The 25,084-nt window shown below is 46.2% G+C and overlaps 1 protein-coding gene and 1 long non-coding RNA gene across 4 annotated transcripts in view; one reads left to right on the forward strand and one right to left on the reverse strand.

Moving 5' to 3' along the window:
- The window catches only part of BRD10 (bromodomain containing 10), a 108,591-nt gene extending 101,860 nt beyond the window's left edge, over positions 1-6,731 (reverse strand). Inside the window, exons 1-2 of one of the 3 annotated variants that reach the window (XM_073345283.1) lie at positions 5,166-5,251; positions 4,745-4,852 (exon numbers count right to left, since the gene is read on the reverse strand). Coding sequence is in view for 2 of the 3 variants with exons in the window: in XM_073345281.1 (XP_073201382.1) it covers positions 5,166-5,692 (527 nt within the window). In the remaining variant the exon portion in view is untranslated. Of the gene's footprint in view, positions 1-4,744; positions 4,853-5,165 lie in introns of all 3 variants that reach the window. The other 2 variants (XM_073345281.1, XM_073345280.1) reach the window with 2 other exon arrangements.
- A 662-nt stretch (positions 6,732-7,393) lies between these two features.
- On the forward strand, positions 7,394-14,656 carry LOC140912101 (uncharacterized). The gene is made up of 3 exons (XR_012159225.1): positions 7,394-8,016; positions 11,186-11,320; positions 14,368-14,656. It is a non-coding gene; the product is annotated as an uncharacterized lncRNA (long non-coding RNA).
- Positions 14,657-25,084: the final 10,428 nt, after the last annotated feature.

Below are 25,084 nucleotides of genomic sequence, written 5' to 3' on the forward strand. Positions count from 1 at the left end.
ACCATTTCTTTCTACATGCTATTTTATGAATCCCAACCAAGCTGACTACAAAAATCCTGTACATATCCCTGCAGTTCAGTCCTGAAATATTTAATACAAAGATTCAACTTAGTGTCTGTTCATACCTGTGCTACTTTTAAAGAGTACAATACATTAGAAGTTGGCATCTTTCACCACCCAGACAAAACATCCGATTATATTGGTGAGAACACCCTCAATGGGCTTTTTTATTACTTCATCTTCTTGTAAACCTCAGATCCTATTCTCACACCATTCTCGTGTACACATCACTCAGGCTAGATGTAGTAATCTAAAGGCATTCTTCAATTCCTGTTCTAGAGATGCTCACAGTCCATTGCAGCAGGTGAGAAATCCAGGACTCAGCACTAGAAAAGTTTCTATATAGCTCTTTTAGAGTCTTCTGCCATTTTCTGCTATATTTGCCATTTTGGATTAACTGGGTTCCTATTTTTTCATCAGCAGTTTAGAATATGAATTTAACTAGATGTTGCAGCTATACTTTTATAACAATTATAGAATTAGGTCCCTCTGAGAAATTACTAACGTCCAAGTCTTCACTTATTACCCAGATTCCGCTTTCTTGAGGTTCAGTCATCATCATAACAACTCAGATGGCCTAATTTGAAGCTAATGTGATTACTCTTAGTACTAACACTACCTGTTTTTTCAAAATAGAGAAGTATAACATCCCTCATGATAAAACTCACTTGTTATCATTCCATTATTGTGACACTCTGTACCTCAAATTAGCATCCTGGAATGCCCATATTCACAGTGTCCTTTAACTAATATATGTTTTGTACAATGCATGCCTTGTGAGATATCATTTTAAAAGTCTTGATCTGTTGAATCTTAATATCCTGTTGAATTGTATGTACTATCATTGTATGTTAAGTTATGAAGTATTGCTGTATGTATTACTGAAATACTTTATGAGGTTGGGAGATGCCCACAGCTGGCCCTTCATAGGGACAAAGGAGAAACCATCACTGGCCAGACTGGGGTTAATGGCCCATCACGAAGAATCCACGATCCCAGAGACTTCTCAGAGAGGACACATATGCAATGGGCACTCTCCCAGGTCAGGGCAAGGATCTTTCTAGCAGCTGGAAGGAAGTATAAAAGAGATACAATGACATCACTTGGCCTCTTCTCTCCCCCAACCCCAAATCTCAACACCTGAAAGATCGTCTGGAAGACAATGACTTTGAAATAGGAAGATTGGTCCCAGGCTGGAAGGGAGTTCAGTATGAGTATTGAGAAGTGTAAACTGCCTGTAACTTCTACCAGGGTGAGAGACTGTTTGATTCAAATTTTGCTTAGTCTGTTGAAGTTAAAATTTAGACTGAATTTCTAAGATAACCAACTTTGATCTCTATGCCTGCTACTTATAATCACTTAAAAATCAGTCTTTCTGTAGTTAATAGATCTGTTTTATATTTTACCTAAAACAGTGTGGTTTTGGTTGAAGTGCTTGGGGAATCTCAGCTCAGATTACAAAGGCTGGGGCAGGTCCACTTTCCTCTAAAGAAGTGGCAATCTTATTAATGAGCTTGCACTGTCCATGGGAGTCTTGAGCAGTGTAAGACGGTATATTTCTGGGGTGCAAGGCTGAGGTGATTGGCTGGTGCCTCTTTCTGTATGATTCATAAGTGTTTCAAGGAACATTCATACAATTTAGCTAGGTGTGTGGCTCCAAATGCTAATGGCTGAGTGATTACAGCGCTTGGAGGGGTGTTTCTTCTTGTCACTGGCATAGCTTTGTGAGAGACAAGCCAGGCTAGAGAGCTAAGGAGGCACAGCGGTCCCACAGTTCCAGATTGTGCCCTGGGAATCCCTGTCACAATTATAAAGCCATTTGTAAAGGTATAACTGTGTAATCTGATTTGGTTAACGGGCCAAGCTTCGAAGGCCATATACTCAACTGGATGGCATATCTCTGTTTGTCTATCCACCTCAATGCCACATCTAATCAGTTTTAGGCATCAGTGGCCAGAACCCTGGAAAATCAGAAAACTGCAAGAGTGAAAATAGAGGATTCATCTCTGCAATTGCCTATTGATCAAACAAATGGTTGATGGCACTAATGCCTTCCAGCACAACAATACCTATATTTCATCTATGCCCAGCATCCCAATACAGTTTAACCTTGAATGACTTATCTCCTAGACAAATAATAATGATAGGGGAAGGTGGGATGTGACCGTGTACTCAGCCCCTTTGCATGGGAGAACATGGGCCCCTGAAATAGCAGGAAGAGGGAATGGGAGTCATACAGAACCCCTGGTGAAGAGGAAACTGGGGACCTTTGTATGGAGTGAGGGGAGAATAGGGAGCACAAGAAGCCTCATGAATGGGAACCTATACAGAGACATTGATTTGAGGGAATGGGAGGTGCACAGAGTTCCAGGCATAAGGGAAAAGATGAGGGGAAAGTTCCTGAAAGACGCCAATGGGAGGATGGCACACAGGGACCTTTTGTGTTACAACAGAGGGATGCAAGAAGTCCCTGATGTCCAATGACCTCAGCCTGCAGAAGGTACAAAGTATGTTACACCCAAGTAATGATTTATTTACAAACCATTATTATTCTAAACCATCAATAAATCTGAAGCTAGTCCACACACACAGTCACCAGGAGCTATCCACTTGCACCTATCTGAATTAATACTTGTATTGCAGGAGACACCCATAGATATTCCCACTAAGGACTGATTCATCTTTCACTGTCTGACCTGCACACCAGTTTCAGATACAGATTAAGAAGTCTAGCCTAAACTCTACTTTTGCTGATAAAAGAAACTTCTGAGAATGTGAAATGAAGAGGATGAAAAATTATTATTAAATTAAATCACTTTCTTCAGTTGTCTTGACTAAAGAAAGATGCTACTAGGGATATATATGCCTATCAATATTAAAAAGAAATCTGCTAAGGATCTATATGGTTATCGATATCATTGTGTCTGTTTCTCCTCCTTAGATTAGAGACTTCGGAGTAGGTACTGAATCTTCCTCTGCTTTTGTGGCACCAACCACAAAATTTATGGACCAAATGAAGTGAGGCAGGAGCGGTGGAAGCACCCTGAAAGTGGGGGGACCAGAGGCACCCGAATGGTGGCCCCACCCTCACACCACCTCTTCCCTCCCATCCCCCCAAGAGCCCACCCCACCCCTTTGCCCCCCCCCGAAGACCCTACCCCTTCATTCACTCCTCTCCACCCCATCCCCATCGCTTGCCCTTACATCCAGTAAAAAGTGCAGGGGCTATGGCACCATCCATTCCAGCACCCCTGAAGTGAGGTCTAATGCAAAGTTTTTATTTTGGTTCTATTCTTTGGCCCAGATCCACAAAGGGACTTAGGTATTGCAGCACCTAACTTTTAGGTGCCTAGAAAAAAATCCGTGGAACAACAATGGGAGCCACAAAACCTGATTTAGTTGCACCCTAGTCTCCCTATAAAATGCATAAGGAAAGATAGCACCTAAGAATGAGATCACAAAAGTCAACATGCTAGGCAGAGTGTGCCTAAACTAGCCAACAGGAGACGCCACGGAGAGGGTACTCAATCTCTTCTGCTGAAGATGTTCCACTGCGTATAAATACTTAAGAGTCACTGGGACAGAGAAAGAGTGAGAATGACTCTAACCCGGTGAAAAGGGCATCCACCCAGAAGGTAGAAGACACAGGCTCCATTCCCCCTGCTCCAATTACTATCTAAAGTAGAACAGCTTCAACAGGAAAGACTAAGGGGGATTCACATCAGACTATCCTACTGTCCAGTGGCTGAGGCACTCTCCTGAGAGGTGGCAGATCCCTGTTCCAATCCTTTCTCCATCACAGTCCCATCAGGAACTGAACCAGGTGAGAGCTCTAATCACTGGGATAAAAGATATGAAGTGAACACCACCACTTCTCCCACCCCCAATTTTGGCTCCACCCCCAGGCGCCCTCCTGCTTGCCACTTCACCCTTGACCCCAGCCCAGGAAAGCTGATCCTCTTCCAGGAAGCGTGTTGGGCCTGCGGCTTGTACTGGGGGGCCCCCAGGTGCTGGAGCCGTGCTGCCTGGCGCTCACGCCACCCAGCACTGGTCTACGGAACCCGGCTCTCCAGGGCTGGGGCCCTGGACCCCAGAAGGGCTGGAGGCTCTGCGGCTGCCCACCCTGTGCTTCGGGGAGCTGGGGGCACTGGGACTGGGAGCGCTGGGACCGCAGTGCCCAGGATTGGGGGTGCTTGGGCCACCCAGCAGTGGGGCCATGACACCCCGGGGCTGCAACACCCTGGGGTTGGGTCCTGGAGGCACTGGGGTTGCAGCACCTGGTGCTCAGGGGTTAGCGGCACTCAAGTGGGGCAGGCAAAAGCTGGGGTAGCATGGCTGGGGAAGCAAGGCCGGCGGGCACAAGGAGCAGGGAGGGGTTCGGGGTTCTGGTGGGAGCAGAAGGAGCAGGGAGGGTGGAGAGGCCTTGGGCTGAAGGGGCGGGCCCAGCCTCCCCCAAAGTTTTTGCACGCACCACGCATGGAATTTTTATAGCAGAAACGTAGGCACTGAGTGAATTTAGGTGCCTATCACATTAGACAGCAGCCAGGCAGGGGTTCTGTAGATCGTAGTAGTGCCTAACATTGAAGGTTTATGGATCTTTAGTGATATCTGTAAGTAAAATAACATTAGAATGCTTATTACTGCATCCTAAGTGCCAAACAAAATTAAAAGATGCATCATCTACCTCTAGCAGTAAAGCTCTCCTTTCACAAGGAGTTTCTCCAGTGGCTGTGCACCCTTTCTTGGTTCTACCAGTATCAAATATCCAAGAGGAAGTAGCTTGAAGGCAATACTAAAATAAACAAATACATTTTTTAGCTGTCATTAAAGGTGAGAGGCTTGGGCTTAACCCCTCCTTCAGAAACAAGTTTCCTAAGCACAAAGAGTTGAGCCCTAGTGTGCATGTGGTTTTCATTACATATTTGGGTCACAAAAAACAAACAAACAATTTAAGGAAAGTGAGGCAGAAAGTGACTTTTGCCAGGAGTTAGTCCTCAAACCCTATAAGGCTCCCACACAGGAGCGTACCCCATACCCACATAATTGGCACCTGTCAGAATCTCTTTGGTGTCTCAGGAAGACAGACAAGTGTTTGCTATACTTACCGGGACAGCAACGCCAGCTTCTGTTCTAGCATCATCTCCAGCTTCTGGGCCTGTTTGGAGAGCCAGTGATCCACTCCGTGCAACCGGTAACACGTCTCAAGCATTAGTCGAAAATCGGCGACGAAATCCGTGATCGCAGTGTACTGCCCATTGGAAAATCTCTCTTCCATCTTCAGCAGCCACATCCCGGACGCTTGCTGTGGAAAGGAGTCGCTGTCGCTGCTACCTGCCAGGGAGGCGGTTCCTCCTTCCTCCGCGACCGCTGCCTGGTCTCCCTGGGGCTTCAGAAAAGGAGCCGTCAGTGGCCGGTGCTTCTCCAGCAAAAAATCACACAGGATCCGGTAACCCTGCTGGAGCTCCGGGCTCAGGTTCTGCTGCCAGCGGTAGCGAGGGCTGTTGTCCCCCGCATTCTCCTCCTCTGGCTGCTGCTCGTTCTCCTGTGGCGGGTCGCCGACTGGAGCTGCAGCCTCTGAAGCATCTCCGGCGGCCGGAGACTCCATGTCCCCCTCCGGCCGCGCCAGGCTCATGCACCCCACACACGCTGGGCCCGGGTTCCGCTGCTACCCGCCGGCGACCGAGCCTGGGACCGGGCTCCTCAGCCTCAGTCAGAGCCCCCTCAGGCCAGTCACTCAGCGGCCGGGCGGGAAGGCAGGCTCACCTGTGCACAGCCACACCGCTCAGTCCGGCCCTATGCCTTGGGGGCCCGTCCGCCCTCGGTGCCAGCCGGAGGGAAGGTGCTGCCTGCTTCCGGCTGTCTCCCATTCACAGTTCACCGAGAAGTTGCCGCGGTCTGTACCCGCGCCAGCCTCCCTCCCTGCCGGGGTCTCCGCCCGCCCTCGTAAGCGCCGAGGCAGCCGCTTTTGCTCTTTGTGCCTGGTTCCGTCGCCCGCCAAAGGGTCCGTGGCCTCCCCTCTCCCGGGTAACACGGAGGCTATGGCACATATCCGGGCATGTCTTCTGCCCGTATCGGCCTCCCTCTGTCGCGGCTCTGTCTTCCCCCAGCCAGCTAAGCGGGAAGGGGAAACCGCCCCCGCCAGCAGCCGCTCGGGTCTGGCCGGGCTGCCCCTACCTTGGCCCGGCGAGAGAGCCGAGCCGAGCCGGCCCAGCTCTCCCCTGGGCCCGGCAGAGGCTGCTGCCCCGCTCCCAGGCTGTGTCACCTCCCACGGGAGCTGGGGAAGCGGCCGCTCTCCGTGCCCGGCCCAGACTCCGCAGCCAAGCCCGGCCGGGGCCCCCTCTCCTCAGCCGCGAGTCGCACGGCGCCTCGGCCAGGCTGCGGGGCCTGGGTGCGCGGCGGCGGCCGGAGCGGAGCCCTGTCTCCGCCTGCAGCTGCCTGTGGGGCCCGTGTCTGCGCTCCGGGAGCGGCTCACGGAGCGGCGGGGACCGGCCGGGTGTCCCGTCCCCCTCCCCTCTACCCGCGGAAGGACATGGCTGCGGGCGGCGGCTGGCGCCGGCGGCGCTGTCAGTTAATGGCCGCGGAGGGCATCGGCTCGGCCCCCCGGGCAGGTTGGGAAGGGGCGAGAGAAAGAGAGGAGCCCCCCCAGTCCCTCCAACACGCATGCGTAATAGCAGCGGCGGCTGCGAAACAGTGCGCTGGTTGTTTTGGATGCCAGCTGAGATGCCGTCATTAGACAGCGACTTATTGTGGGACGGAGTGCGAATCTAAGGCACATGCGCAGTCTGGGGGCATTACCCATGGGTGGGTAAATCAGTGCGCGTGCGCAATCTGAAGACGGCGCACTGTGATGGCACTTGCCAGGGAAAGTGGGGCTGGCCTTAACCTCAGGGTAGAGCAGCTTGGCATCAGCCAGGGTGCTGCTGGAGACAGGTGCACCAGAGCTACCCCTTGCTGAAGTGGTGGTGTTTGCACGCTACGGGCAAGATGAGAATACTGCTGTCATCATTTTGCAGCTCAGCCACTGCAATGCCCTCTGCTCTGGCTTTGGCAAATGCAGCCTTAGCCTGCTCGTCTCGCCTCAGCATGCTGCTGCATCGATCATTGTCGCTTTATATCCCTCCACGAGCTTCCCCCTTTACTAGCTCATCAAACAGAGCTGCTGCTGGTCACTGTCAAGGCCTGTCTCACCCCCAGCCCATCCTCTCTTGTTTGCTGTCAAAGCATCAGCACCCATCTCTGCTCAGGATGCTAACTTTAATTTTCCACTTGTTGCATTCTCGAACAATTTTGTGCTTCACACTTTGTTCTATAATGGGCCTGAGAACAACAATATGGTCTGCAAATTATATCCGCGGTCTAAATCCTGCTTGTTTCTCTCTGTGTTGCAAGTCTATTTGTTTCTTCATACATTCCAAGATGATGTTGCACATGATTTTCCCACGCATTAAGAGTAATCTGATTCCTCTCCAGTTATTGCAGTTGGTCAGGTCAGCCTTCTTTAGCTATTTTACAATACGGCCCTCCCTTCCTGTGGGTTGGGTTCTTTTCTCCATTCCATGTTCTATCCAAAAACACAAGGAAAGTCTGGAGGGTTATTTTGTCACTTGTCTTGCAAGAGGAGATGTGGATTGGTTGGAAGGGAGATCAAGATGTATGTCTTAAGCTGTGTCAGGTAAGGGTACCAGGTCTGTCTCGGCCAAATAGGAGCAATCGTGAGCTCTGTACTTTTTTATTTTTAGCAGGACCATCAGTAATAGAGGATTAGGTTTACATGTACTCCCAGTTCTAGTAGCTACTGAAGCACTCCTCTTTGAACATACTGAATAGTCACCATTTTTTGAATCAGCAATCTGAAGGTTAGCTACAATTACAAGTGTGCTTGTAAAAGCATTTGATTTGATTCTGAGAAACTCCATGAGGAACGAGGAATGTCTATGTTGAAGTCAAGCTAAAAAGGTAAGTCATTTTGTGACTCTGTCAAAGGAACAAGGATTTCATGTTTGACAACCCGATACTAATTTGAGGACATGACTGGGGATTTTGAAAGTCTAATACACTATGATTACTTCTGGGGGAATTCTGCGCCACTGCACAATGCAGAATTTTGCAAAAATTAATGGGTTTTTGCACAGAATTTCCTTTCCCCCCCCCCCCCCCCACAGAAATGGGCTGAAGTGCTACTGGCTGCCACTAGGGGCCGCTGGACCCAGCAGAGCACATAGAAGACACTGTCAGGGGGAGGGGGAGGGAGCTACAGGGTTTCTGGCAGCTGCGGTTCCCCACACGCCCTGAGGGAAGGAGGTGGCAGTGCGCAGGAAATGCCACACAAGCCTGGTACTGAGCATCAGGCTGTTTCTCCCTCTGGATCCGTGGGCCCTGAGGAGTAGGGGGGTGGGTGTCTGGGCTGGGTGTCCTGAAGCTGAGGCTTGGGTGGAAGGGGTGCAGGTGTCTGCGCAAGGCAGGGCCCTTTGACTGGGCTCTGGGGGAGAGGGGTTGTGGGTGTCTGCCCCCCCATCTAGGCTCTGGGGGCAGGAGGGGCAGCGAAGCAGAACTGGGTTTCTTTAACTCTCTACTCCTGGGGGTATTTTTGTGTGTGTCTGTATTGTTACAGACATACTTGCTGACAGGTATTTTGAAATAAATTACCAAAATAATTGAAACTGGAGTGATTATGTAGTGTTATTTTTGACAAATAAAATGTGCAGAATTTTAAAATGTTGTGCGCAGAATTTTTAATTTTTTGATGCAGTATTCCCCCAGGAGTATATGATGTTAGGTTACCTGCTGCTGTCAAGGTTATATGATCTCACCAACGTGGGGTTCAATTGCCAGTGATTTGAGTTTTATTGAAGGGGATGGTTGTCACTCCACTATCAACAGGAGAGATTAGCGGGGGGTGGGGTGGGAGGATCACCTGGGTGATACTAGGTCTGGGTCAGTCAGATGTCCTTGGGGGAATGGGTAGAGAAGACACTGCCACAGCATAGGGAGTTTGATTTGTGTGCCAAGATATCAGCTGGACTGAGCTGGGAGCTGCAGTGGAGGGGTTTGATCCAGAGAACAGGTGGACTCAAGTGGCAGGTGAAGACCAACCCAGCAGCAATGAGGATGATGGTTCAGCCAAAAGGAATCAGAACCCAACCCGCTATTACTTTGCAGCACACACAGCATCAGTGACTGCAGTAAATGGTTAGTTCTTACTCCACAGGGAACAGAAAGGTTGGACAGGGGTTATTGGAACTATTAATTGGTCCAGAAAGCATTAATCTATACATTTAGGCTGTGCGAAGAAGTTACTCACCTTGTGCAGTAATGATGGTTCTTAGAGATGTGTGTCCCTATGGGTGTTTCACTGTAGGTGTGTCTGCGTCCCTGTACAGCTGATCAGAGAATTTTGGAAGTACTGTTTGTTGGGCCCACACATTTGCTATCTCGCCTCATGCTGCATCATGAGGCTAGCCAGCGCGCATGACCTAACTGTCCTCAGTTCCTTCTCCACCACAGAGTCATAAACAAGAACTCTGAAATAGAGGGGAGGAGGGAGGGTTGTGGAGCACCCATAGGGACACACATCTCGAAGAACCATTGTTACTGTACAAGGTGAGTAATTTTTTCTTCTTCTTCAAGTAATGTCCCTATGGGTGCTCCGGGATAGGTGACACCTGAGCAGTACCCCTCCTGGACAGCTGGGGCTTTGGAATCGGGTCAGTTACAGATGACAGTACTTTGGAACCGAAAATGGCATCAGAGGCAGAGGCCCCAGTGGTTGCGTAATGTTCTGCGAAGGTGTGGGCTGATGCCCATGTTGCTGCTCTGTAGATCTCTGAGATAGGGACATCCTTAAAGAAGGTGACAGATGAGGAGATTGATCTTGTGGAATGTGTACAGATGGAATCTGGAGGGGTCATGTTCTGAATTTGGTAGCACTGCATGATGCAATTTGAGACCCACTTAGTGTCTTTGGACTCATATTGCTGAGACCTTGGATCTTTCCACCATAGAGAGGAAAAGTCTAGGTGACTTCCTAAAGGCTCTTTTCCTATCAAGGTAAAATGCTAGGGCTCTCCTAACATCTAAGGTGTGTAACATAGTTTCCCTGTTATCTTGGTGAGGCTTGGGATAGAAGATTGGAAGGTGGATTGACTGATTCATGTGGAAAGGGGAGGCTACTTTAGGGATAAATTTTGGATGCGGCCTGAGAGTAACCTTGTTTGGAAAGGTTTCAGAGTAACAGCCGTGTTAGTCTGTATTCGCAAAAAGAAAAGGAGTACTTGTGGCACCTTAGAGACTAACCAATTTATCTGAGCATCAGCTTTCGTGAGCTACAGCATCTGATGAAGTGAGCTGTAGCTCACGAAAGCTTATGCTCAGATAAATTGGTTAGTCTCTAAGGTGCCACAAGTACTCCTTTTCTTCTTGTTTGGAAAGAATACTGTGTAGTGGGGATGCACCATCAAAGCTGCTATCGCCCCTATTCTTCTTGCTGAGGTAATTGCTATCAGGGAGGCCGTTTTCATTGATAGGTTAATGAACAGGTGGCCATGGGTTCAAAGGAGGGGGCCTAGTCAGCCCTTTCAGAACCAGGTTTAGGTGCCACAAGGGGGTAGGACGTCGAGGTTGTGGGAGGATGTTTATTATACCCTTAAGTAACCTTTTAGTGGTTTGATGTGATAGTACTGAGTACCCCTCTATGGGTTGGTGAAACGTTGTGATAGCTGCTAGATGGACCCTGAGAGAGCTTAGGGGTAACCTCAATTTTTTAAGGGTCAGAGCATATTCCCAAATATGTGGAAGATGCTGATACTGGAGCGATTTATTGGGACGTGAACCAAATCTGAAACCTGGATCATTTCTGCAGAAACTAAGTCATGTGGAGGACCTTCGACTGTGTAATAGAACCTTTTGTAATTCCCTTGAGTATGAACTTTCTAGGTGCTGGAACCATGCTTTGAGGTAGAGAATCCCCAAGTTGGGATGTAGGGTACACCTTTTGACTTGCAAGAGGAGATGCGGATTGGTTGGAAGGGAGATCAGGGTGTATGTCGTAAGCTGTGTCAGGTAAGGGTACCAGGTCTGTCTCGGCCAAATAGGAGCAATCGTGAGCTCTGTACTTTTTTATTTTTAGCAGGACCTTCAGCAATAGAGGAAATGGGGGAAAGATGCAAAGAAGGTCCTTGTCCCAGGGGAGAAGAAGAGCATCACCAACAGAGTACTGTCCCATCCCCGCTCTGGAGCAGTAGAATTGATACTTCTTGTTCTGGTAAGTGGCAAACAAGTCTGTGAACAATGTTCACCATCATGTGAACAAGTCGTGGACTATTGGCGGGTGCATTTCCCTCTCATGATCATATGTGAAAATAGGCGGCACAAAATGGAGGCTGGGGGAGGCTAAGCCTCCCCAAACTTCACACCGTGGGGTGGGGTGGAGGGGGGGCAGTGACAGGTTTGGAGTCCCCTGGAAAAATCTCCCCCCTCTCGCTCCACGCCACAGCCCCAGAGCTTTTCTGGTCTGAGGGCTGCAGCCAGGGGAGTGAGCCTTGTAGGGGAAGAGGCAGAGTGGGGGTGGAACAAGGGCAGGGCCGTGGGGGAAGGAGCAGAACAGGGGAGGGGCTCCAGGCTCAGAGCTCCAGCCAGGGTAGAGAGAGCTCCACCGTGCTCCGAGCCAACGCTGAGAGCTTGACCCTGACCGCAGCTGAGCTCTCAACCCCTGCCTCACCAGGGTCCCAAATGAGCTCTCAGCAACCATGGGGGTGCTGAGAGCAGTAAGCAGGGGTCTGGCCTTAGCCCGAAGAAGCAGGTCAGGGAGCTAGGGTCCCCAAGGGGAAGCTTCACTCACCGCCAGTGTGCGGGAATTTGCAACTGAGCTTGTACAATATTGAGTGCCCGGGACGTAAGCCACAGACAAGGTGACGTTGTGAAAGATGCACCAGTTCCATAGCCTCATTGCTTCCATACATAGGAAAAGTGACCTGGCCCCTTCCTGTCAGTTGATGTGGTACATGCAGGCAACGTTGTCTGTTCGGATCTTTGTATGTGATCCTGCTATCAGCTGGAGGAAATGGCCGCAGGCATTCCTGACTGCTCCCCGTTCAAGGAGATTGATGTGTAGAGAGATCTCCTCAGGTGATCATTTGCCTGGCGTTATGAGGCCGTTTAAATGTATGCCCCATCCTATGAGTAGTACGTCAGTGGTAAGGAGCAACGATGGTGATGTCTGCAAGAAGGGGATCCCTTGCATATATTGGCTGGGTTCTTCCACCGAGTTTTTGATCCTGATAGGTAGTGACAGGGGTTTGTCCGACTGTCTCTGTATGGTCTGTAAACTGAATTGAACCATAGTTGGAAGCATTGCATGTGGCGTCTGGCATGCGGTATCACAGCCGTGCCCACCACCATATGCCCCAGCACTTGGAGGCAGAGTCTGGCTGGTACATGAGGACTGCACTGAGCTGTGTCTCTAAGTGAGACCAGGGATAGGAACCTGTGTTGAGGTAGGAAGGCTTTGGCCTATACAGTGTCCAGGTTGGCCCTTATGAATTCCAGCCATTGCACTGGCATAAGGGTTGATTTCTGGGAGTTGATCTGGAGGCCCAGTTCTGTAAACAAATGTATCATGGTGTCGATGTCTCCTCAGAGCCCAGTTGCTCCAGGAGGCTGATTGAGCCAATCATCCAGGTACGGGTAGATCATTATTGCTTGTGAGCATAAGTAAGTGGCTACCACAGAGAGAACTTTGGAAAATACTCTCTGAGCCTCTCAGGGTTCCCTCCCCACTCTGAACTCTGGGGTACAGATGTGGGGACCCTCATGAAAGACCCGCTAAGCTTATTTCTACCAGGTTAGGTTAAAAACTTCCCCAAGGCACAAATTCCCTTCCTTATCCTTGGACGATATTGCTGCCACCACCAAGTGATTTAGACAAAAATTCAGGGAAGGGGCACTTGGAGCCCTATCACCCCAAAATATCCCCCAAGCTCCTTCAGTCCCTTTCTTGGAGAGCCTTGAGAATAATATACCAACCAATTGCCTTTAATATAAATACAGACCAGACCCTTTATCTTTAGGACACTAAAATCAATCAGGTTCTTAAAAGAAGAACTTTATTATAAAGAAAAAAGTAAAAGAATCACACCTGCAAAATCAGGATGGAAGGTAACTTTACAGGGTAAATAAAAAGATTTAAAACACAGAGGATTCCCTTCTGACTCTGCTTCCCAGTTACAAAACAGGAATGAAATTACCTCTTAGCATAGGGAAAATTCACAAGCTAAAACAAAAGATAATCTAACGCATTTCCTTGCCTTACTTACAATTTTTGTAATCTTAGATGAATCATTTAAGGTATGCTTTCAGGAGATGTTTTACCTACCTGGTCTCGCCCTCTGTCCGGAGAGGGAACAAACAAAGAGAGCACAAACAACCCCGCCCCCGATTTGAAAGCATCTTCTTTCCTTATTGGTCCTTTTGGTCAGGTGCCAACCACGTTATTTGAGCTTCTTAACCCCTTACAGGTAAAGATTCAGTACAGCTGCTCAGGAGGGATTTTATGCTACCCTTAGCTGTATGTTTATGACAGGACCAATGAGAGTCCGAAGGAGGGCCCTGTACTGGTAATGGTCGTGTCCCAGAGTGAATCTGAGAAATCGTCTGTGAGTCGGTAGTATTGAAATATGAAAGTAGGCAGCCTTTAGGTCGAGGGCCAAAAACAAGTCTCCCTGTTCCAATCATTGAATGATTGTTGATAAGATGATCATCTTGAACTTCTGAGCTTTGAGGAACTTGTTGAGAGCTCTGAGGTCCAGAATGGGTCTCCAACCTCCCTTTCTTTTGGGTATTAGGAAGTAACAAGAATAGAACCCCTTGCCTCATAGATGATGAGGTACTGGTTCTATAGCGCTTAATTTCAGGAGTCAGTCTATCTCCTGTTGCAGTAAACTCTCATGAGAAGGGTTCCTGAAGAGGGACGGGGAAGGGTGTTGTGGAGGAGGTAGAGAGGTGAACTGGATGGAGTACCCAGATTGGACAATCTCTAGGACCCATCTATCTGACATTGCAGAATGCTGCCAAGTGGTGGCCAAATAGGTGCATGGTCATAGATAGTAGTGGGGAGTGGTCTTGTGGTGTCTCAATCTGACCATCAAAAGTGGTGCTTAGAGGCGGGGGCTGGGTTGAAGATTGTGGAATGAACGGCTTACGTGTTGGGAATTTTCCCCTTTTTCTTTGGGGCTCATAAATGGATCTGTGATGGGAATTAGGACAAATAAGGCCTGTGTTGGGATTGCAGGCTGAAAATCTCTTTTGTTCCAGTGTATAGATTCCCAGTGACCTGAGGGTGGCCCTAGAATCCTTCAAGGTGTGGAGGAAGGCATCTGTCTTCTCAACAAAGAGCCTCACACCCTCGAAGGGGAGGTCTTCCACCATGGTCTGCACCTCCTTCTGGAATCCTGATAAGTGGAGCCATGATGCCCATCTCATCATCACAGCCAGAGAGATGGATCTGGCTGCCCTGTCAGTGGCATCAAGGGCTGAGTGATGTTTTTGCCACCAGTTGACCCTCCCAAAAGATGCCTTGAAGGATTCTCACCCTTCCGGCCGCTTACCAGTAAAGTCATTCTGTTTATTGTAATTCGTGTAATCGTATTTGCTGTGAGAGCCTTGAGAATTTACAGCATCCAGGAATTGGGTGTCAGGTGGGAGAAAAGGAATTCTGATTCATTGGCGAGAACATAATATTTCTTGTCTGCATGCTTGCAAGTTGGGGCTACCGATGCCAGGATTTGCCACACTGTTGTAGCCGGATCCCTCGTTGATTGGGAGGGTAATTTTTGAGGAGGTGGTGTGTGTCTTTGATCTCCTCCAGTATGTGGAGGGTATCTGCTACTCTTTTTGCCAGCTCCTGGAACAGATGAAAATTGTCTGACATGGATGGGGGTAAGGGCATGCCTGTCTTGTTTGGGGCAGAGGAGGATATGGCTTTAGGTGTTACCTCTTCCTCTGTGTCCCATTCTTGCTCCTCCGTTTCCCGAGGCTCTGAGGCCCTCGATGCTGTGGCTGAAGGAGCGTGCCTGGAGAGTTGTCAGGCAATGCTTAAAGCTCACGAGGCAGGCTAGCAGTGTGCTACCCAAGGATCCCAGTATGGTTATTGCGGTGGCATAGCACCTGGTGGAGGTGCCCATGGATGGCTGTACCAAGATGGTGGTGGTGCCACCATCTGCTAGTACATTCCTGGACCCTCTTAGTAGTGGGTCCCATATGGAGCTTGGAAGGAGTGCTGTGAAACCTCCTCAGGCTCACTATCCGACCCCTGACTTGACAGTGGAGAGCCATGGCATGATTGCAGGGATATGCCCCTTGCCCAGCCAAGGCTCAGTGCCATGATTTCGGTACTGAGGGGTGGAGAACTGGGTGTCTCCGTCATGCCCAGGTCACTGGCCTGATGGAATTCCACCGATGCCAATTGTCGTGGTAGTGGTGCTGGGGAAGATGGAGACCTCATTTGTACCAATCTCTACGGTGCTGAGTGGGCTATTGTCACTGGCAGTACCAATGTGGATTCGCGTACTGGGAGCGTCTCCTGAGGGTGTTTGCCCTCTCAGCATTGAAGATTCAGTGCCCATGGCCAAAGGGTCTGTGGGCCCATCAGTGGCACCGGATACTGACCATCGCTGTGAGGCATGGGTACCAGCTTGTGGTCCCAGTGCCAGCGGTGCTGAGGATACCGAGCTAGATGGTGATCGCTTACGGCTATTCCTGGGCTCACTGAGGGGACTTCCCACTCTATTTTTTTACTTGTGGGAGGAGTCCTCAGTCTGTTTCGTTGACCCACTATTCTTCAAAGTTGAAGGCTGAGGGGAAGACTCATACCCACCGGAAAGTTGGGGTCAGAATACTGCCTCCATAAAGATGATTTTTTTGGCAAAGCTCTCTGTCTTTGCGGGATCTTGGCTGGAGCTGCTGGAAGAGGGAGCACTTTTGTTGGATGTGGCCCTCGCCAAGGCAGCGGGTGCACTTGGAATACTTGTCCGCAACTGGGATCGCCTCACTCCAAGTGCAGCTCTTCTTAAATCCTGGAGATCTGGGCATACCCTTGTCCAGGGGGGTGTCCCGTCCCCCCCAGCACCGGAGGTTGACAAAGGAATGAAATCCTTCCTTCCTTCTTTTTTTTAGGCAACAGCCAAATAAAAGTAGAATGAGGAAAAGGAAAAAAAGAGGTTTCAAAGGAAGCTAAAAATCGAAGTTCTCCGTTCAGCAGCACAGGGATGCAGACACACCTACAGGGAAGCACCCATGGGGACACTACTCAAAGGCTACGTCTTTACTACTCGCCGGATCAGCGGGTAGTGATCAATCTATCAGAGATCAATTTATGGCATCTTGTCTAGACATGATAAATCAATCTCCGAATCAACGTCAATACTCCACCTCGGCAGGAGGAGTAAGCGGAGTTGACTGGGGAGCCGCCATGGTCAGCTCGCCACCGTGAGGACTGCTAGGTAAGTCGAACTAAGATACTTCGACTTCAGCTACGCTATTTGCGTAGCTGAAGTTGCATATCTTAGTTCGAACCCCCCGCCCCAGTGTAACCCAGGCCAAAGAAGAACACGGTATAACTGTTGGGGACTGTGCATTTGTAACTTCCTGTAGGGTTTCTCCCTGGTATTATCCCTTGATATGCACTGAGCACTTGCCCTACTTCAACAGAATTATCGCTTTATCAGGAGCACTGTCCATTTCTGGGGCTATTTCCGACCTCCCTGGGTCGCTGGGGTAGTTTCAGGTGGATGGGCTGGGATATGGGATCCCCCCAGTCAACACCAGGGTCTCCTGCCTGCCAAATATAGTATTTTGTCTAAAAGAAAACAGCACCAACTTAGTTCAGATTGTTTTATAAGCTACTTTTCATCTGTCCAAGGAAGAGTGAAGTGGCCACACATTTCACTGTAACTGAAAATCATTCACTTTCAAAAATAGGTTTTCTGATGCTAGAACATACATACATGAAAAATATTTCAAAGGTTCCCATCATATCATGGTTCCTAGGTTCTCAGTAAGTTCACTCAGGGAATTAAATTTTATACTAGTCAAGCCAAAGCCAAAGGGCAGCCTGTTGGATAAGTTATAGAATCATAGAAATGTAGGACCGGAAGGGAGATTGAGAGGTCATCTAGGCAAGTCCTCTGAAATGAAGCAGGACCAAGTATACCTAGACCAGGCCTGACGGGTGTTTGTCTAATCTGTTCCAGTAATGGGGATTTCACAACCTCCCTTGGAAGCCTATTACATTGCTTAACTATCCTTGTAGCTAGAAAGTTTTTCCTAATATCTAACCAAAATCTTCCTTGCTGCAAATGCAGTAAATTTCTTGTCCTACTTTAGGTGGAAATGGAGAACAATCACCGTACTCTTTATAAAATATTTAAAGACTGTTATCAGGTTCCCTCTCAGTTTTCTTTGCTCAAGAAGTTTTATGTATGGTTTAACAAAATATTTCTAAGGTGCCTATAATTTTGGAATCTAGAAATTGTTTTGATAATTTTGGTAAACCTTAGTTTGGGAAGAGCTTTTACTCCCTGCTGCATAATCCCTTTGCTCTTCTCAAAACAGCTGTGAGTACAGGACACATTGTGTAGTTCTTGGTGAGGGAAGGCTGTAGAGAGGTTAATCTAGTGTCTGTTTCAGTGGAGGCCTGTATAGCTGCAGTAGGCAGTCTTCTGTTGGCACATTTCAGACACCACACACAGTCTCAGCCTCCTAGTCATGGACCCAGACCTCTTATCTCCACTCACACTAGTGATCCCAATTTAGTCACTTTACAGTTGTATAAGTGGCTACACAAGGTTAATGGTGATGGGAAATTAGACCTATGAAATTTTAAAGTTCAATATTTGGTTCTTTCAAGGACTGTGTTTGTCAGGTATACACATTGAAACACCTACCATATCTGTTGTATAGGTCTGATTCCTTCCTCCTGAGAACCCAGTCTTCGACAGCTGCACTCAGATCAGTTATTGCAAGATTGGGCTCCGTGTTCACTGGTGCATCTGAGGAAGCATGCAGCCTCTGTTCTATATCTGCCCCTGTGAGGGCACACATAGAAGGGACCGATATATCAATTATTCTGTGAAGATTTATTGAAACAGACTCCTTCCAGTACTGCCCATCTCTAAAGGATTATAGTATCATGACAATAGCTCAGAAACCACTTTGTCACTTACTGAAATTAGTGATGTAGCCTGAGACTCAGGAATGCATTTTTATAAATATAAATAAGTCTCAACAGCTTTTGTTGACCTCAGTACAGCCTTAATCACTGTTGGCCATTCAGCATCCTAAAAAAGTCTCCATAGCTGTGAAGGCATCTATAATTACTTATAATTGTTTCACAAACAACAAGTCTGTCTCTTTTTCACCCCCAACTGTGCTGGCAGTTCCTCTTGTTCACCATGACCCCTTCCCTAGGAACTAAAACACAAGTTGCATTCTTAACCCTCTGCTCTCTTCTGTGTACCATATCTTCTTCTGACTGGTCATTACTTTTTCCTGTAAGGTTAACTACCACGCTTATGCTGATATTCAGCTATCCAGATCTTTTTCACCCTTTAATGACACCCCCTGCTCACAGTGACCAAATAAATGTATAGTTTTGTCTCCACTTTCTTCAGATGCAGTAAGAGTCTCTAACATAGAGGTGATTCTTTAATACAAGAGTACAACTCAATCTCTTAAATTGCCTCCATTGTCCATAATCTTGGAGTTTATTCTTGACCCTGAACTTGCTTCTCCTGCATCAGTAAATATACTGATAATTATTTCTTCATTAGCCATTTGTAATGCTGCTTTGCCTACGTCTACTGGAACTCTCTTCCATATAAGTACCTACCATACATTTAGGCAAAACCAAAAGTCTCCTGGCTTTGACACTATGAATTCATACACTATGGATTCCCAAGTCCTGGCTCTCCAGAAACACAGAATGCTACTTCTCAACTTCTCATGTATATGAAACAATGCAAACATATAATTCCATCCTCAAAGAACCCTGTAGTAAGATGAGGCCCTGAAACATAAACCCTTGGTATCAGAGGCCCGGTATGAGGCCTGAGGCCTGAACTAAAGTAATGGTCAAGAGTTTGCTGACATAAAGCAAAGTTAAACTGTGAGCCACAGGCAGGCCTTGCTCACAGAAGTTGGCAAGAAGAAGGCTGCTAATTGGACGTATACACATATCTAAAGGGTATCAAGTACTAATAGGATAAACATATGCTAGGATGGTACCAGAACACTCGGATACTTGCACATTTCACACAGATAACAAGGAACAGATTGACCCATCCTAAAGACAGGGGCAAAAGGGTAATATGCTGGATAGAGTTGTTTTGTTCGAACCAACATGTACAAGGTGAGAGGCGGCACCTTACTGCGTAGAGAGCTTGTACCTTGCTATGTAGAGGGGTTGCACCTCGATAAGTCAGGAGTGATGTGTAACTTGTTTGTACCTGTGTAAGAATGCATCCCTGGGGCGGTGTCTTTGTCCAGCCGAGGAGGCAGTGAAGTGTCCCACCACTGACTGAGCTGTGTCCATTGTCAGGGAGCACATATGTACTAGCAGAACTGTAGACATCTAATCCGGGTAGCTAGAGACTGTGTTTCGTTTGGCAATAAACCTGGCTAGGTGCCTTCGTACCTTAATCGGAGTCTGTGGTCATTGGGGGTTCTCTTGGGGTCTACTGTGTCAGCTATCTGCAGAGCCGGGGCAGCACACAGAGGGAACACGCCCATGCAGCCAACTGTTCTCAACATTGAACGGAGCAGAACACCACACCGGTGACGTCTGACAACAAACCCTACTGACTTCTCTTCCATTTCACATTCCAATTTACAAACTGTACCAATATGATCGATCTCTCTCTCAATATAAAGGAACAGCCGCCCAAACTGATTTTCGGCCACCACCCCTTTCCAGTCCTGGCTTCCCTCAGCACAGTCCCAGTGATAAAAGAAACAGGCCAACTTCTTTCAGCCTAGCCCAGATTTAAAAAAAAAAAAAGAAAAAAAAGTTGAGTCTCAGCTTCCATCTGGCATATCTTCTCTGAGGAGCAAGGAAGTAAGTTTCAGAGATTTTCTTCCCTGACTCTAAAGTAGTTCTTTACTTCAGGAACCCTGCTCCCTAGTTCCCAACCAAACAGGAAGAGGAGAGATTTTGTCCATTCAGAATCCCTCACTGTAACAATCTCATCACTTCTTATGATTTTTCAGCTGAGGCAGCACAACTGTAGACTCCACTTCCCTGCTGCATAATTGGCTCCAACTGTTTATTTCTTTCTCCAGGTTGACACCTCTCTCTGGAAGAGGCTTTACCTCTCCAGCAAGTAAAAGGGTTCAACCTCTTCTAGGTTCAATCAGTGATAGGGTATATACATCCCACTACCATCCCGCCTAATTCAGCGATCACTTGCCTCCCTTATGCAATTCCTACCATCTGCAACAGGCTTCTTGTATCTTTCTCTTTCTGCCTTATCAGCTCTTCATCTCTTTTCAAGTATCTGCTGAAAACCCTTTTCTCCCCGCTTACCTACACTTCATTTTCCCTACTTCTGGCATCCTTACTGTCCCTGTTGTATATTTCTAATTCTATTTAGGTCATTAAATATTAAATCCATAAAACTTGTGATACATCTGTCATAGGTGGAATATGATATGGAGTAAAGATTATTAACATCCTGGGTAGATACCAGCAGTATTATCTAACTCAGAGTCCTGATGAGAGGGGCCTGGTTGCTTGTGAAACATGGAATGTGAAGGAGATTCATACTGGTGCTCTTGAAAGCATGTCACCTGTAATCAGTGGAAGCAAGAAGCTTCAGGAAGGAAAGTTTGAAGTAAATATGATTTAGCCATTTGCAAAACAAAAAATGGACAAGCTCAAGTGAGTAAAGGGGGAAAAGAGACCTAACTTTACAACAACTTGAGAGAGTAATTCTAGATGGATGGAACCAGCTAACTCCAAGCATAAAACCTTAACGGAACTATAGGATTGCTTTAGCTCCTGTGGTATATTGAAATATCATGTCCTCCATCTCTGAGGTATTCTGTAAAAGATGGAACTAACTGCTGATGATTTGAGCTGAAAATGATTCAATGCCTCAATGAAAAGCTGCAGGGAGAGTGAAGATGTGGGTACAACTGCCATTCCTGAGGGACCATACAAAGACAAGGAGTGGGAAAGAGAAGCTGCTGAACCTACCCCTTTGCAGGATGATAAGGCAGAAGGAAGAATAGAAAGTTCCCAGAAGAGAGTTGAACCCCACACTGACCTGTGCCAACAGCTAGGAGGAATGCAAGTACTATCCCCCTTCTAGGGCTGCTCCCAACGTTCTTTAGCAACAGACTGAATTCTGTAGCATAATTCCAAGTTTTATAATAAAATTCATAGAAAGGTCTTTAATAAAACAAACAAGATTTATTATTAATTTTAATATTTCCGACTTGTTTCTTCCTGCCACAGAATTCAGTACTGTCTACAAGAGAAAACAGGAACACTTGCTGTAGAATTTCAGTCTGGTGTGCTGCAGAAAAACACAGAAGGAGCTGCTCCTATTTCTGTGATCTTAAACACATATATGTGTTTTGTATTACTGCTTATATGTTATGTGACTCTATACCAAGATCCAACTTGGATGCATACACCCAATGGAAGAGTGAAATCTGAATTTCCTGTTTGTAGCAAAGGATAAAAGTTATCAGGTATAGTTAGGAATAAAGGTGAAAAATAAGAATTAATGTTGTAATACTGGGCCAACAGGCCTCAGGCTTGTAAGATATTCAGTTCAGCCGAACAAGGCCTCAGGCCTAAAGAGAATCTCACATGAGTAGCTAACTGATAAGTGATCCTATATTAGTCACAGGAATAGAAGTGTTAACTGCTAATATTTAAGAAATACATATTGCAGTGTACCAGTTAAAGTCGTTTAGAGTATTTTGCAAACATAGGGTGTCTACAGTGTGCTAACCACAAGTTGTTATGGTGACTGGGTGATAATAAGAGTATAAAGGGAGATGATAAGAGTCTATGAAAACTGGAGCACCCAAAAAGTAGTGCGTGATTCACGAAACTGGGTGACTGGGCAGCAAAATGGCAGATGAAATGCAATGTTGATAAATGCAAAGTAATGCACATTGGAAAACATAATCCCAACTATACATATAAAATGATGGGGGTCTAAATTAGCTGTTGCCACTCAAGAAAGAGATCTTGGAGTCATTGTGGATAGTTCTCTGAAAACATCCACTCAATGTGCAGCAGCAGTCAAAAAAGCAAACAGAATGTTTGGAATTATTAAGACGGGGATAGATAATAAGACAGAAAATATCACGTTGCCTCTATATAAATCCATAGTATGCCCACATCTTGAATACTGAGTGCAGATGTGGTTGCCTCATCTCAAAAAAGTTATATTGGAATTGGAAAAGGTTCAGAAAAGGGCAACAGAAATTATTAGGAGTATGGAACGGCTGCCATGTGAGGAGAGATTAATCAGACTGGGACTTTTCAGCTTGGAAAAGAGACGATAAAGGGGGGATATGCTAGAAGTCTATAAAATTGTGACTGCTGTGAAAAAAGTAAATAAGGAAGTGGTATTTACTCCTTCTCATAACACAAGAACTAGGGGTCACCAAATGAGATTAATAGGTATCAGGTTTAAAACAAAAAGAAGTATTTTTTTCACACAACGCACAGTCAACCTGTGAAACTCCTTACCAGAGGACGTTGTGAAGGCTAAGACTATAATAGGGTTAAAAAAGTAACTAGATAAGTTCATGAAGGATAGGTCCATCAGTGGCTATTAGCCAGGATGGGCAGGGATGGTGTCCCTAGCCTCTGTTTGCCAGAAGCTGGGAATTGGCGACAGGGGATGGATTACTTGATGATTACCTGTTCTGTACATTCCCTCTCAGGTACCTGGCTTTGGCCACTGTCGGAAGACAGGATATTGGGCTAGCAGGACCTTTGGTCTGACCCAGTATGGCCGTTCTTATGGGTGTGGAAGTTCAAGTGAGAAAAAGGGGTTAAAGCCTTCCTAAATATGTATGAACCCATAGGGTGTCAGCATACCACATTATAAAAGTTCACACTTCACTCAAATACTTATCCATCCTATACTCATATAATCAATGTGTGATAAATAGATTTAAACTGCATAGGATTATAGATGAAATAGCATATGAATTGACCATAACCCCACATAATATGTTAAATGGATGATAAAATGAACTAACTGGTTACACTGCCGTTCCTAGGTCTGGATATCTAAGGCACACTCCCAGCTACAGAATGCCACCGTTCCATGGGATGTGCCACCCTTCCATGGGATGTGCCACCCTTCCATGGGATGTGGGGCTCTACAGCCCATCCCTGTTTGAATTTCCTAATTTTAATGCACATAGAATCTGAACCTTAATGCCATAACACTTTTTTTTGCTTTCATCCTTCCCGCCCTTTTTGTTTTAAAAGAGACAATTATGCAAGCATATAAATAAAATTTACTCCTGGACAACCAGAGGAAAAATAAGTAAAAAAAGTGTTCGGCAGCGTAATGAATCCAGCTCTTACTTGTGTTCTCTCTTCTAAAAACAAACAAAGACAAAAAAACACAAGCCAAAGAAACAACAAACCCACAAAAAAACAAAACACACCCCATACACAGGATAAAAAGAAGTGTATTTTGTGCTAAATGCAAAAAATCAAAACAAATATATTTTTAAATGCAATTTGTAAGTCTTACCACAGGAGAGTGATGTTGCATAAAGACCAAATCCTGGTCCCACTGAAGTTAAAGGCAGAATTCCCATCAATTTTAAACAAAACCAGGATGTGGCTCTTACAGCATAAAAACTGCTAATGAAATATGAAACAAAGTGATAAGATACCGTTTGTTATACAGAGCCATGAGGGAAAGTATTTGTGACATGCCATGTCCAAGAAGGTGGTATGATATTTTAAGACCACAAGTAAAGATCATCCAACTATCAGATTAAATATAATTTATAAATTTAATTCCTTCATAGGCCTTGTGTTAGCTTTCTATATAGGGATGAATTTCACCCATCATCTTTTCAATATGTCAGTATATACTGAGTGTGACTTTTTGGAAAATAAATATCAGATCATGGTAAACTTTTTCAGCCTATAATTAAACTGAGGTTAAAAAATTCCTGAAGAATGTAACTGTTTAAAAATATTTCCGATCAGGCATTTAGGCATATTTCCATAGAAAATATAGCTGAAAGTATATTATATTTAAGACAGTTTTCTACATTTTGGAGGGGAGGAAATATATTATGCTTCTACCTGTGAAGAAGAGGGAATCATTTTATTTTTGGTTTCAGAGTAGCTGCTGTGTTAGTCTGTATTCGCAAAAAGAAAAGGAGTACTTTATAAATTTGTTAGTCTCTAAGGTGCCACAAGTACTCCTTTTATTTTTGGTTGTTAAGATCCTTGTGGCAGTAAATGGAATGATTAAGTTATAAGAAAAGTACATATTATAGTCCAGTAATATGAAACCCAGGATCTCCCTGTTGCTATTAGTTACATTTATCTTCAGGCACAGAATCATCAGCTGCATAAAACCTTTCAGTTGAGAAAAAATTGGAGCATAGATAAAGTATCACGTACCAACAATTATATTTCATGTTCTGAGTCCATTTGGAAGCTCAGTATAGCCATGAAATTAAATTTTAACCACATTAAAACTTCTCTATCATATGCAGAGGCTTTATCAGACAGATTTTTGTTGCCAGACTTCCTTCCACCACTTTAGAATTTTATATCTTTCCTATTCTATTTAGCATACACTAGCCTTTCTGACAAGTTATCTCCCGGTCTCCTTCTGCTACCTATTATTATGAGTCACACAAAAGGCATCCGCAGTGCCTCTTTGGTAGCTAGTACTTCATAATTTGTTTTTTTTCAGATTTATTAAAGACCCTACTAGCAAGGTGTCATGGTCAAAGTGGGTTTGAGGAG

Source organism: Lepidochelys kempii, chromosome 5, assembly GCF_965140265.1.
Source record: "Lepidochelys kempii isolate rLepKem1 chromosome 5, rLepKem1.hap2, whole genome shotgun sequence".
In the NCBI taxonomy this organism is placed as follows: domain Eukaryota; kingdom Metazoa; phylum Chordata; order Testudines; family Cheloniidae; genus Lepidochelys; species Lepidochelys kempii.